Source organism: Hyperolius riggenbachi, chromosome 1 (assembly GCF_040937935.1).
Source record: "Hyperolius riggenbachi isolate aHypRig1 chromosome 1, aHypRig1.pri, whole genome shotgun sequence".
In the NCBI taxonomy this organism is placed as follows: Eukaryota; Metazoa; Chordata; class Amphibia; order Anura; family Hyperoliidae; genus Hyperolius; species Hyperolius riggenbachi.
In genome coordinates, this window is record NC_090646.1 from 471,075,636 (window position 1) to 471,089,857 (window position 14,222).

At 43.8% G+C, this 14,222-nt stretch overlaps 1 protein-coding gene across 1 annotated transcript in view; it reads right to left on the reverse strand.

Annotated features, from left to right (window-relative positions):
- Positions 1-14,222, reverse strand: part of LOC137526085 (zona pellucida sperm-binding protein 3-like) — a 50,912-nt gene that overhangs the window by 18,001 nt on the left and 18,689 nt on the right. Inside the window, exons 3-4 of the mRNA XM_068247325.1 lie at positions 6,919-7,115; positions 3,422-3,534 (exon numbers count right to left, since the gene is read on the reverse strand). Coding sequence (XP_068103426.1) covers positions 3,422-3,534; positions 6,919-7,115 — 310 coding nt within the window. The remainder of the gene's footprint in view (positions 1-3,421; positions 3,535-6,918; positions 7,116-14,222) is intronic.

Consider the following 14,222-nt stretch of genomic DNA (forward strand, 5'->3'; position numbering starts at 1 on the left):
CTGGATTTTTAATGAAAAACCCAGGCCTTGGGTGGCTGTTTCCCAAGGAGGTGACCAAGCATGGAAGAGGAAGCTACACACTGAAAATTGAGGCTCCAAATGGACACAACACATGAAGAATGGAACTGCTGTACAAGGGAGCTGTACATAAGATCTGCTTTACATGGGTGATACACATGGAGAGGGGCTGCACATGCAAGGGGAGCCACAAGAAAGTTGGCTTGAAGTGGGAAGAGTATAAATATAGCCTTAAACACACAAGAGGATAGTGCACCGCTTTGTATTCTGGGCAGAGTTAGAATAGCTAAAAGAAAAAAAAAAAAAAACTTGCCTCAGCAAGCCTTCTTTGCTGGTTGCACATTTCTTACAAAGTTAATGTAAGAACTATTCAGTGATGAAGGCTCAGTAGAAAGTGAAGAGAAGATGGAGATCAAGTTGAGCAAAGGACAAAATAAAAAGAAACTGGAGGAGGTCGGAGGATAACATGACAGCTCATAAGGTGGCCCAATTTGAAGTGCACAATAGATGCATTTGGTTGTGGTGCAAGGAAACTATCAGGCCTGGAACCCACTGCAAACCGCAAACGCTAAACGCAACCGCTAGCAATTTGTAACAGCGGTTTGCAAGCTGATTCATGCGCGTTTGCGGTCGCGTTTTGCAACATTGTATTTTTTTGCCCAGCGGGTGCGTAGCGTTTTGCGGTTTGCGGTTTTATCCTGATTGGTCGTGTGAATAATTTTTCATTTTGTTACATTGCGCTGCACCGCAAAACGCTAGCAGAACCGCTCAGTTTAGGTTTTGCTGAGCGTTTCCACTAGCGTTTCAATACTTTACATTGAAGCGCTAACGCTCCCAAAATGCTGCAGGTCCTGCGTTTGCGTTTCTGAGAAACGCAAACGCTCCTGTGGAAGTTGCCCCATCCATTAACATTAGCACAGCGTTTTGGCAAACTGCTAGCGTATCGCAGTGCTGCCAAAACGCTGCTAAAAGCGCTCCTGTGGGTTCCAGCCCTTAAGGTTACTTTCACACCAAGGCACCCACTAATGATGCAATTTTGCTTTTACAAAATCTATGTAGAAGGGAAAACTACGGTAAGTTCTTATACTTCATGTATATTTAGTAGTCCCTCATGTTACAGAGGTGGTAAGATTGTATAGACAAAGTTGTATTAGTGGGCACCTTTACACATGGTGTTGAACATAACAAATTTAATGTAACATTCACATCACTGCATTAGCAGTGTGTGGGATCCATCAGAATTCTGCTACTGTGTTTCCCCAAAAATAATTGTCTTACATGAATTTTTGCTCTAAAAAATATGCGTTAGGGCTTATTTTCAGGAGAGGCCTTATTTCTATTAGGAAGTGTCTCAGCAGAACATTTGTTCTTTTGTACTGTTCCTGGATTTGAAGGCATACTACTGTACTGATCAGGCATCTGCCCTGTCCCTGCACACAGCTGATCACCTAGCTGTGTTGGGATGACAGGACCAGTGCCCGATTGGCACTGAATCGCTGTGCTCAAAATTCCAACTAGAGCTTAAAGGGAACCAGAGACGCCAGGAAAAAAGATTGTATACATACCTGGGGCTTCCTCCAACCCCATACGCAGAGATCGCTCCCACGCCGCCGTCCTCCGCTTCCTGTATCAGCCAGTTCCGGGTCCCGTAGTTTCAGTCGGCGTCAGCACGTGGCCAATTGTCCGCATCACAGGAGCTCCCAGCATACCATTAGGTGTGCGGCTGCATACTGCGCAGCCGCGCGCGTAAGGGCATGCTGGGAGCCCCTGTGATGGACAATTGGCCGCGTCCGGCGGAAGTGACGGGACCTGGTACTGGTGGATCCAGGAAGCAGAGGATGGCAGCAATCCAGGTTTATGGGGCTGGAAGAAGCCCTATGAATGAATTTTTCCCTTTTTCTATATCGGCGTCTCTGGTTCCTTTTAATTTCAGTGTAGGTTTTATTTTCAGGGAAAGAGGGTATATGCATGCTGTATGGTAGTGTGTATTTAAAGTTGCAGTAGAGCATACTTTTCTTGTACTGTATACTGCACATTGCATGATGCAACTTCTCCATTGCAATCCTGTCTTTACACCCCAGTGTGAAACTAGCCTCAGGTTGGGTGCAAACAGCATGAAAGGTTGCTCTGTCATGAGAGTTAGTTTTTCCACATATGAGTTTTTCTAGTGTTGTGTGTGTTTAGGCGTTTGCGGTTTGCATTAACAAAACATGCCTTTTTACATTGCATTTTATGCAAATCACTAGGATAACCGGAAGCAGAAATAAAAAAAAATGAATGCGTTCAAAAGTAAATACATTGCATTCCCATTGACTCATGTGCATTTTTGAATATTATGCAACAAAACCTGCATTTTTAAAACCGCATATGCATTTTTTTCAAGCGGCGATAGACTTCCATTAACTGCAAAAATGCAGTATTTCTGCTAAGCGTGCACCTAGCCTCAAAGGGTACCTTAAATGAAATTGTTACTTTACATATCTGGGGCTTCAACATCTTCCCCCCCCCCCCCTCCTTTTACCTGGTCCCTCATTGTCCTGATCCACACCATTTTGCCAAGGTCAACCCTGGTAAAATCCCCAACTGAGCCAGTCAGAGGCTACTGTGCACCTCTTCCTGATAGCACTCCTGTGGTTGCCAGTATTCGCACCTGTGTAATTGCAAGTTTTACTAACTGTAGATGCAGAACACTCCTAGCCGTGAGCAAGGAGGCTCGTGCAGCTGTGGCACCAAGACTGTGCAGACCAGGACAACAGCAAGGGACTAGATGCAATGTTCCCCAACCTTCTCAAGGCCTACCAACAGTGCATGTTTTGTATAAAACCAGAGGTAGTTACTCTCTGCTACAACACTAATTACCCCACCTGTGAATGGTTGTGGTTTTCTGCAAAGTGTACTGTTACCAGGCCTTGAGGACAGGGTTGGGGAACTCTGGACTAGAGACTCTGGGGAGCTGGAAGAAGCCCCAGAAACCAGAATCGCCGTTATCTTCCAATTACAGTTCCCTTTCCTTTAAGCTTGGCCCATAAACCTTTTCAAATAAAAAAAAATTGCCTAATCTTTAGTCTGTTCTAAGGATAATATTTGGTTTTTCCAGGTCACTACTATGGTTCACAGAGGGTGTTGTGTTCCCTGTAACAGCAGGAATACCATGGAACAGGAAAGAAGCAGGAAAGCCGCACCACACTATCTGCATGTTGCAGTGACACATACTGTCAAGGAAAAGTATGAGTCACTGTTAGCATGCGCATTTTACTGTAATGCAGTCCTCGCTGGTATGCCATACACCATTACACAACGTTGTGTAATGGTATAATGCACCACTGAATGTTTCCTTTGAGGGGGTGATTAATACACATACATTTTGTAGAGTTTTGTGGATCTGGCCACAGCATTTACTCACCTGCTTGTCAGGCAGACTATTGGCTCAGTAAAAGTGTCAGAATAAAGATTCGCACCACTTCGGGTAGGTTTGTAAATGAGATCCGTAAAGAATGCTACACCAGTCCCCCATTTCTGCAGAGAAGAAAGTGATTGATGTTAATATGTACAAGCGTAGGAAGGAGATCTCAGGGATACTGGGAACGAAAACTGTCTAGTCTACAAAAAACTATTTTGTTTTTGTAACAAACATTCATCTGTTTTTTGGAAACTGGCATCATTCAACAGGAAACGAAAATATATAAATATAGATCTGTATAATGAAACTTAAGCAGCCTCTATTCATAATGAGTTACCGCATGCAGTAATGAAGTGTCAAAAAATTACCGACTGAAGTATGACCAAGTTCACATTCACAATGTTTTCCGCCTGAAAATTACAGTTTGTGGAAAAAGTGTGGCCAAAAAAAAAAAAAGTGGTGCGCAACAGGTCAGTAGAAAAAGTGCTGCAAAAAAATGAAATTCAATAAAGACAGTTTCAGCCTTAATTACCAATTTTATATTACTTGTAAGTAACTGTTACATGTTAGTCTAGAGCAGTGTTTCTCAACATTTTATTGGTATGTACCCCCTTTAAAACCCTCTACTCACCAAGTACCCCCTAGTAAACATCACAAGTACCCCTTGACAAATATATATTTAATCATAATACATGATAAACCATTTCCAAGCATTTGCGATTGCTTTTAAAGAGACACTGAAGTCTCCTAAAAATGAGCTTTATTTCAAAAACCTATTATTGCCCTAACTAAAACGCTGCATCCCAGCGGCTGAAATCCAACTAAATCCCCCCCTAACTCCCCCGCAAAATCTATGACTTCCTTGGTTGTGGATTTTGCTGCTGGAGGCTGCAGAGCTTTCAGCCGCAGCTCTGCCTCCTTACGCATCAGTGTGCATCTCTGCCTCTCCCCCACCCCTCAGTGAAGGAAGGCTGACCAAGAATGTGTTATTCTTGGTCATGTATATCAAGCCAGAGTAACCCGTGGAACCATCAGAAGTACCCCCTGGGGTACATATACCACATGTTTAGAACCTAGGCTCTAGAGCATTTGAGCAGTGTTTGCTGAACTTTGCAGTTTTTTTCTGCCAAAAGTATTTTCTGCACTTCTAGTGACTTTTTAAACAATTACCGCCTTGTTATTGCACTTTACCAACCCTGCACAAAAAAAAAAAAAAGTAATCACTGTGGGTAATTAGTTAAAAAAGGTCTTCACCGCACATTTGTCATTGTGGTGAAGTGGCTACCTCTGTTAAACATGCCAGGAAGCCCACAAACTGGTTCCCTGTGATGCATAGCTCTTAACTGTCCCTCTTGGGGACCCTGTCCTGCCCGCTCTGTTCTCATTTGTCCCCCTTTCAGGACGTGTGACTAAACTTCAGGGCTGGGACAAGGTTTTCAAGCACTAGAGGCTAAGACTCCAAAGTGCACCCCCCTCCCCCAAAATATACCCACCCCAGTATAGGTAGGAAACATGCCCCTAGTATTCGCTCCCTCACTGGTACAATAGCCATATGTTCCCCCTACAGTATTAGGCAGCTCCATCCCCTCCAATATGGTAGCCAGATGCGTTAACCCCTGCCTCCCCATTATGGTAGCCACATGTGCTATAGCCTCCCTCCCAGCCACATGTGCTCCCTCATCCACCTATAGTAAGTAGATGCATAAGCCATCCCACCCACCCCAGAATGGTTGTCACATTGCTTCCCCTCCCACCCCAATATGGTAGCCACATAGCACCCCCCTTCCCACCCACGCATGATAGCCACAAATGTAAATCCCTCCCCTACGTTCACCGCATTAGAGTGCAGCTCCACTCCCCACCGCCACAGTCTCCCCTCAGCATTATGGAGTGGCCCTGCTCTTACACCCCCCCCCCCTACAGAATTACATAGCAGCCCTGCTTGCCCCTCACTGTCACATGTCCCCCCCTCCCCACAGCATCACAAAGCGCAGTGGGGGAGGAATAAAGGCAGCGTGCACACACTCACCTACTTATGGTTCCAGGGGAAGGGAGTTCTGGGTGCTACAGCCCAAACTGATAAGCAGGAATTACAGAGCGGCGTTAGTGCAGAGAAGAGACCAGAACTCCCATCGCCTGGAACCATAAGTAGGTGTGGGCGCTGCCTTTATACCTCCACGCTTCACTCCGTAATGCTGCAGGAAGGAGGGGGGGGGGGGGAGGGGTGACAGTGGCACAAACTGGAGGAAAGTCACAGGAAGGGTCCAATGAATGGGACAGATTCTGGCCTCCATCCATGCACCCTTGCAGCTTTCCTCCAAGGCTGGAGCCTGCCAAGCGTCTGCCTGGCCCTGCTAAAATTTCTTATTTTCAAATGTTAATGAACCAGGACAAAACAGGACCAGTGTGGGTTGAATTATAAAACAGTTTTCTCATGAAATCTTTATGGTATGCGTGACTAGGGGTGTGCTGGGGTTGTGATTATGGGTGTGGCAGGTGTGTGGCTTAAGTGTCCCTCTTATCAAAAAGTTGGGAGGCATGGTGATGTGCTATAAATCACTGGACACTGCGGCGGTTTTGGAGCTATCGCGATTAGCGGTGCTATGCATGCTAATCGTGAGCCGCCGGCAAACTGCTGCATGTAACACGTTTGCGGTTAACGCTAACCGCAAACGCGGCAGTGAGCACACTGCCATGTGTTACATGTTGTAGCATTTTTTTGAAAACCGCTAGCGGTTTGCCTTGAGTGGGAATCGCGCACTTCCCGCTCAAGTGAGAACTGGCCCTGAATAGAGATGCTAATCTTTCCAACGTGCACAGTTTGACAGTAGCTTTTCATTGGCCCAGTTACGTGCTGCATAAAATTTCCATTCAGGTTGAAAAAAAAAAGTTACTCTTATCCATTTCTAAAGGCCAAGTTTACAAAATCATGTGATCATTCCAGCCCAAGCCCAATGCTGGATATACTCCATACAAATTTTTGGGGCAGATTTACCTGCTAGATTGATCATTTCCAGCATGTCCGATTTGAGGATCGATTTTTGTTGCCATTTTTTGATAGATTTCCATTTGTTTCTATGGAAATCAATCAGAAAAATCACTCAAAAAAAACATCAATCCTCAGATCGGACATGCTGGAAATAATCGATCTGGCAGGTAAATGGGCCAAAAAAATATAAAAAAAAATTGTATGGAGTGTATCCAGCATAATGCCTGACCCAACATACCATGGCATCAAGGGGAGCGTTAATAGCAATTAGACATTTCATGTATTAGATCCTCTATTTTTATATTTACACTATTCTGATGTACTCGTATATCCTGTGGGAACAGAAGGGAGCATTTTCCACTTTCTCTATTCCAGAAAGAAAGACAGACTTTCAAAAACAGCAAACACTGAATTACTTCACAGTACAGTGTAAGCCAGACGGCAGCCATTGACATCAATGGAGGAAGTGGTGGGGAGATAACATTTCTGTAACAGAACAATTCATACACACCATTCTGTTGAACATACAATAGTTGTACGGAAATTCAAACACAAAGTAGTTGTAGAGTGCAGTAGTGCTGGGTACTGTGCATTTCCCCAAGGACAGGCCTGCAGGGTCTAATCTCCGGTTTAACTTCCATGGGTCAACTTTAACAGCCACGCTTACAAAAGTATCATTACATCCATAGAACACAGTGTTAGGTGGAGCTGTAAAAGAAAAGAAAAAAAAAAAACTCATGAAAAAAGTTAATTCAAATCATATCCAAACTGGATTAGGGTTTGCTAGATGGAATTCCCAGCCAATGCTCAGACAAGGAAAGAAAACCCAGACCATGCAAGGGGGATGGCTTTCTAAAAGCAAGCAAGGACTATCAAAGCACAAACCTCTAGCTGTACAGAGATCAGTGGGGACAAAGCTAACTGTGGGCCCCTGTGCAGAATAAATTAAGGGGCTCCATGCGAGTGGCCATAATCATATCAGATTATGATAAGATCCAAACAAACAATTCTGTAGGTACTGTGTTAATGTGGTATACATTTAATGCTTGTGTATGACTGGGCCCCAAGCAAATATCACTGTTCCTCATGGGTTTCAAAGAAAAAAAAATGCATAAAGAAGAGCCTACAGAATAATCATACCCTAACTGGTGCAGCTGCATGGGGCCTAGAGGGCATGGGACCCCTGTGCAGCTGCAGGGGCCCATGTCTGCCTCAGAGAGATTCCACCTTTCCCAGAACAAAATGTATTCCTCAACACTTGACTGAGATGGTAAAATGAACGCCATGACCAGGGGACAGCGTGTCTGCTTTTATCTTACGCTACAATAGATTAAAGTAGATCTGAGAAATTTTTACTCATTGCATAATTGTGTTCCTTACATATAGTTTATAGGGCATTTCTCAAATCAAACACTTTGTTTTGTTTTAATACTCCAATTCCCTATAAATTAAACAAGCCTCGCCCACAGATTTTCCAGAGTGCCAAGGCACTCAGTCCCAGGTAGCAAGGGCTTATAGGAACTCAGTCTGGGCAGGAGGAGGTTACTAGCCAGAGATTTCAGAGGCAGAGGGGGAGGAGGGAGGAAAGGTGATTGAATTTGTCAGACTGAGGGCTGCAGATGCTATCAGCTTGCCTCTGTGTAATGTGACAAACAGAACATGGCTGCTGTCATTGTATCACAGAAATAAATCAAACTGTTACGCTGTTTGCAGCTAGATTTGCTGTGTAAAATATCTAAACTTTAGATATATAAACAAGTTACTTGTTATAGTTTTTCCTCTCGGATCCATTTTAAGGTCTCTTATGATAATGGCCAATCACATGGGGCCCCTTCATTTATTCTGCACAGGGGCCCACTGTTGGCTTTGTCCGCCACTGGGCAGCAGTGAGCAGCTGTGAGAGTTTGAGAGGCATTTCACTGCCCATCAACAGTTCATGGAAAAGAGGCCCAAGTTAATAAGATACTAAAAGCATCCGCTTCAAAATGAGCCAGTCAATAGTCAGCAAAAGGTATTCTCCAGCTGCATACAATCTGCATCGCAGTCAACTGCATAATTAGCATCTCATTGACCACCACTACTCCAAGGGCCCATTTACACTTAATCGGTTGGTATTTTTTTTATTTTTATTTTTATTATTAATAAAGCGCCAACATATTCCGTGGCGCTGTACAATGTAAGAAAACAAACAAGGGATACATAATGATACAGACAATGATATACATGAAATATGAACACTGATACAAGATACAGCACTGCTGATTACAACTTGATTTAACATGATGACTAAAATGTATAAATTTCTAACAGTGCGCAAGCAATTGAATTAATAACATTCCATGACACAAAAGGGTGAGAGCCCTGCCCTTGCGAGCTTACAATCTAAAGGAATGGGGTGGAAACAAGAGGTGGGGGAAGTATACAGTATATGTACAGGCAGTGCGTAATTAGGTTATTTAGTGGGTGCATGGCCCAAGCTAGAGAATATGCTTGTCGGAAAAGGTGGGTTTTGAGGGAGCGTTTAAAGATTTCGAAGGTGGAAGAGTGGCGGATGTGTTGTGGAAGGGCATTCCAGAGGAGGGGTGAGGCACGTGAGAAGTCTTGTACACGTGAATGTGAGGAGGTAATTGTAGAAGAGGATAGAAGAAGCTCGTGTGCAGATCTGAGATTGCGGTTGGGTTGGTATCTGGAGACTAGTGAGGAGATGTACAGGGGAGAGAGATTGTGGAGAGCTTTGTAGGTTATGGTTAAGAGTTTGAACTGAATCCTCATTAATTGGTAGCCAATGAAGAGCTTGACAGAGAAAGTCAGCAGAGGAAGAGCGAGAGGAGAGATGAATGAGTCGAGCAGCAGAGTTCAGTACAGAATTGAGCGGTGTTAGTCGGTTAGTTGGAAGTCCACCTAGCAATATATTGCAATAGTCCAATCGAGATATAATAAGAGCATGTACTAACATTTTGGTTGTGTCATGGGAGAGAAAAAGGTCGGATACGTGCTATGTTTTTAAGTTGGAAATGGCAGGAGCTGGTTAGGGAGTTAATGTGAGGAGTAAATGAGAGAGAGGAATCAAATATTACCCCCAAGCACCGTGCTTTGGGAACTGATGTTATAGACGTGTTAACATTTATTGTAATATCAGGCAAAGGGGTGGACAGGGATGGTGGAAAGACTATTAGTTCAGTTTTATTCATATTAAGTTTTAAGAAACGAGAGGACATGAAAGAGGAGATAGCGGACAGGCAGTCGGGAACCCGGGTGAGGGAGTTAAGGTCTGGGGCCGAGAGGTACAGTTGTGTATCGTGGTATGCGTTAGTAAGCTTTTTCCATAGCAGTGCATTGTGAAAAAAAAAAAAAAAAAAAAAAAAACAGTTAAAACGCGTAAAGAGAAACTCCGACCAAGAATTTAACTTTATCCCAATCAGTAGCTGATACCCCTTTTACGTGAGAAATCTATTCCTCAAACAGATCAGGGGGCGCTGTATGACTGATATTGTGATGAAACCCCTCCCACAAAAAGCTCAGAGTACCGAGGTACTTCTGGCAGTTTCCTGTCTGAACCCTGTTACATTGTGAGAAATAGCTGTTTACAACTGCCAAAACAGCTAGCAGCAGCTACATCACTTGACAGCAGTAAAAATGTCACCATGTTATAAATGTCAGAATATAAATGAGATTTAAAAGATTTTACACAATGGGCAAACACTGACTAAATCATTTAAACATAATTGTAAAAATGAAGCACTTTACTACATTATTTTCACTTGTGGTTCCTCAGTGTGAAAGGTGCCATAGAAAAACATGGGGATTACTTTGAAAAATCAGTTTTATTTCAGTTATAATTGAGAGCAACTGATTAAGTGTAAATGGGTCCTACTTCCACACACACACCAAAAAAATAAAAATAAATAAATAATAAAAAAAAAAAACCCACACCCCACAGCATACCACCCAGTTTTTTTTTTGTTGTTTTTTTTAAATGCACTGCATCCCACATATAAAATCACAAGCGCATTTTGTGCAAATCACTCAAGTCGGCAGGAAGCTGAAACACACACACACACACACACACACACACACACACTTTTATTTTCATATGTCCCACTGACTTAAATTATTACCGCTGGCATTTCTGCCTAGTGTTTTCCTACCCTGAACCAAATCTTTGCACGGGACTAATCAGATTCAGAATGTCAAACAGGCTAGAATTAAACCAGAATTAATAAAATATAGATAGCCCATATGCGCATTAAGAAGATATTGGTCCAGAGGGGGACATAATGGAACATAGTGATGAAACATTCAAAGCTTAATAAAACCAGTTTATGCAGCCAGCCTGTCAAACACACTGGATTAGAAAATGACAGCACAAGCTTCTTATAGTAAGAATGCTATTAACACATGGCACTAAGCTACCACTCACCAGCCCCAGCCTGGACAGTGGCAATCCAGACTGCCCACACCACCAGCATGAACCAGAACTCCATACTGAAATCACTCCCTTCCCTTCACTCATGCTACAAAGATATAGACTAATTCGACTAATTAGAATTAATTAGGATCAGCTGGCACCCAATCTAGATTACAACATTAACTATGTCAAGGCAGACAACAGCTGCTTAAGGTCTCTTTTCCACGGACTGTTGAGCTGTGTGCTCAGCAAGCAGTTACCAGACAGCAGTGAGCAGTTATCAGGCAGCAGCAAGCAGTTGCCAGGCAGTAGCAGGCAGTTGTGAGAGTTTGAGAGGCATTTCACTGCCTATCAACAGTCCATGGAGAAGAGGCCTAACTCATTCTACACCTGGCATGAAAGACATATGCAACCAACAATTCATGTCACCATTTTGGTGGTCTGACTTTCCTGATCTGCCCACTTTTTTTTACCAGTGAGAATTAACAGTTAGGCCTCTTTTCCACGGACTGTTTACAGGCAGTGAAATGCCTCTCAAACTCTCACAACTGCTTGCTGCTGCCTGGTAACTGCTTGCTGCTGCCTGGTAACTGCTCACTGCTGCCTGACAACTACTTGCTGAGCACACAGCTCAACAGTTCGTGGAAAAGAGGCCTTAGGCCTTCTTCCCACAGAGGGCTCTATTCATAAAAAAGTTGTTGCGAGAAAACTCCTGGAGGGAAAATACCGCAGCGGTATTTTACACTTCTGGGTGGTCATTCAAAGAAATCTTGAAAGCTGCGATGCAAGAGCGGAGATCTCCCGCTGAAAGCTGGCGGTAAGCTGTCGGAAGGCATGCGGAAACACTTCAGCCGGCAGAGTCCCTCCGTGCACTGCTCTCTCTGGGAGGTCTGTCCCATTCACTTGTATGTAATCCGCAAAATCAGAGGAAGCGGTATTTCCCGTCCACATACCGCTTCCTCTAATCTTTATGAATGGCCATTTTGTTACTTTTTTCTAGATAAATCTAGAAAAACACTGGAGAAGGCGGAAATTTCTCGCTCTGGGCTCTATTCATAAAAAAGATGTGGCGAAAAAACTCCTGGAGGTAAAATACCGCAGCGGTATTTTACACTTCTGGGTGGTCATTCAAAAAAATCTTGAAAGCTGCGATGCAAGAGCGGAGATCTCCCGCTGAAAGCTGGCGGTAAGCTGTCGGAAGGCATGCGGAAACACTTCAGCCGGCAGAGTCCCTCCGTGCACTGCTCTCTCTGGGAGGTCTGTCCCATTCACTTGTATGTAATCCGCAAAATCAGAGGAAGCGGTATTTCCCGTCAACATACCGCTTCCTCTAATCTTTATGAATGGCCATTTTGTTACTTTTTTCTAGATTAATCTAGAAAAACACTGGAGAAGGCGGAAATTTCTCGCTCTGCTGGGGGATTGTAGATTTTCATGCGGGAACAGCTTTTATGAATGCCCACTTTGCTAAATGGACGAGAAAACCCGCTGTTTTGAGCGGAAAACTTGCGGTAAGGTTTTAGGAATAGAGCCCAGACTGTTGATAGACAGTGAAATGCCTCTCAAATGTTCTCAACTGCTGCCTAGTAATTGCTTGTTGATGCCTGATAACTGCTCACTGCTGCCCGGTAACTGCTTGCTGAGCACACAGCTCAACAGTCCGTGGAAAGGAGGCCTTAGCTAGGCCACTAAGGCCTCATTTCCACGTACTGTTGAGCTGCCTGTGTGCTCAGCAAGCAGTTATCAGTCAGCAACAAGCAGTTACCAAGCAGCAGTGGGCAGTTGTGAGCGTTTGAGAGGCATTTCACTGCCTGTAAACAGTTTGGGCTCTATTCATAAAAAATTTGTGGCGAAAAAACTCCTGGAGGGAAAATACCGCAGCGGTATTTTAGACCTCTGGGTGGTCATTCATAAAAATGTTGGCAGCTGCGATGCAAGTGCGGAGATCTCCCGCTGAAGTCCCTCCGTGCACTGCTCTCTCAGGGAGGTCTGTCCCATTCACTTGTATGTAATCCGCAGGCTTCGAGAAAGCGGTATTTCCCGTCCACATACCGCTTCCTCTAAACTTCATGAATGGCCATTTTGTTACTTTTTTCTAGATAAATCTAGAAAAACACTGGAGAGGGCGGAAATTTCTCGCTCTGCTGGGGGATTGTAGATTTTCATGCGGGAACAGCTTTTATGAATGCCCACTTTGCTAAATGGTCGGGAAAGTCCGCTGTTTTGGGCTCTATTCATAAAACCTTACCGCAAGTTTTCCGCTCAAAACAGCGGATTTTCCCGTCCATTTAGCAAAGTGGGCATTCATAAAAGCTGTTCCCGCATGAAAATCTACCATCCCCCAGCAGAGCGAGAAATTTCCGCCCTCTCCAGTGTTTTTCTAGATTTATCTAGAAAAAAGTAACAAAATGGCCATTCATGAAGTTTAGAGGAAGCGGTATGTGGACGGGAAATACCGCTTCCTCGAAGCCTGCGGATTACATACAAGTGAATGGGACAGACCTCCCAGAGAGAGCAGTGCACGGAGGGACTCTGCCGGCTGAAGTGTTTCCGCATGCCTTCCGACAGCTTACTGCCAGCCTTCAGCGGGAGATCTCCGCACTTGCATTGCAGCCAGTGCTGGGCCGAAATTACGCATTAACGTAATTACGCATCGTAATTCACTACAAATGCACCGTAAGCGTTACGTGTAAGGTTACGGTATTACGCGTAATTAAGTACGCGTAGACCGTGGGGTTACGTTTTACGCGTAACAAATTACGCGTAAGACAGTAAACTCCCATTGAAATTACACAGTCTGCCATAATCGCGTAATATTACGCTCCCGTATAATATAAAAAAGCCGCCGACTTTAAGGGTTAATAGCAAAGCCCCCTTAAGTGCTAAGAGCCTCAAATTTGGAGAATATATTAAGGAGATCAGAAGGAATAAGAGGAAAAAAATTTTTTTCAAAAAGACCTTATAGTTTTTGAGAAAATCGATGTTAAAGTTTCAAAGGAAAAATATATACATTTAAAAACCTGCCGACTTTAACGGTTAATAGCAAAGCCTGCTTAAAATTTAGGAACACCAAATTCACAGGGTATATTAAGGGGATCAGTGGGAATAAGAGGAACAAATTTTTTTCAAAAAGACCTTATAGTTTTTGAGAAAATCGATTTTTAAGTTTCAAGGGCAAAAATGTCTTTTAAATGCGGAAAATGTCAGTTTTTTTTGCACAGGTAACAGGTAAAGGTGTTTTATTTTCATAGATTCCCCCAAGTGGGAAGAGTTTTACTTACTTCGTTCTGAGTGTGGGAAATATAAAAAAAAAACGACGTGGGGTCCCCCCTCCCAGACCTCTTTAACCCCTTGTCCCCCATGCAGACTGGGATAGCCAGAATGCGGAGCACCGGCCGCGTGGGGCT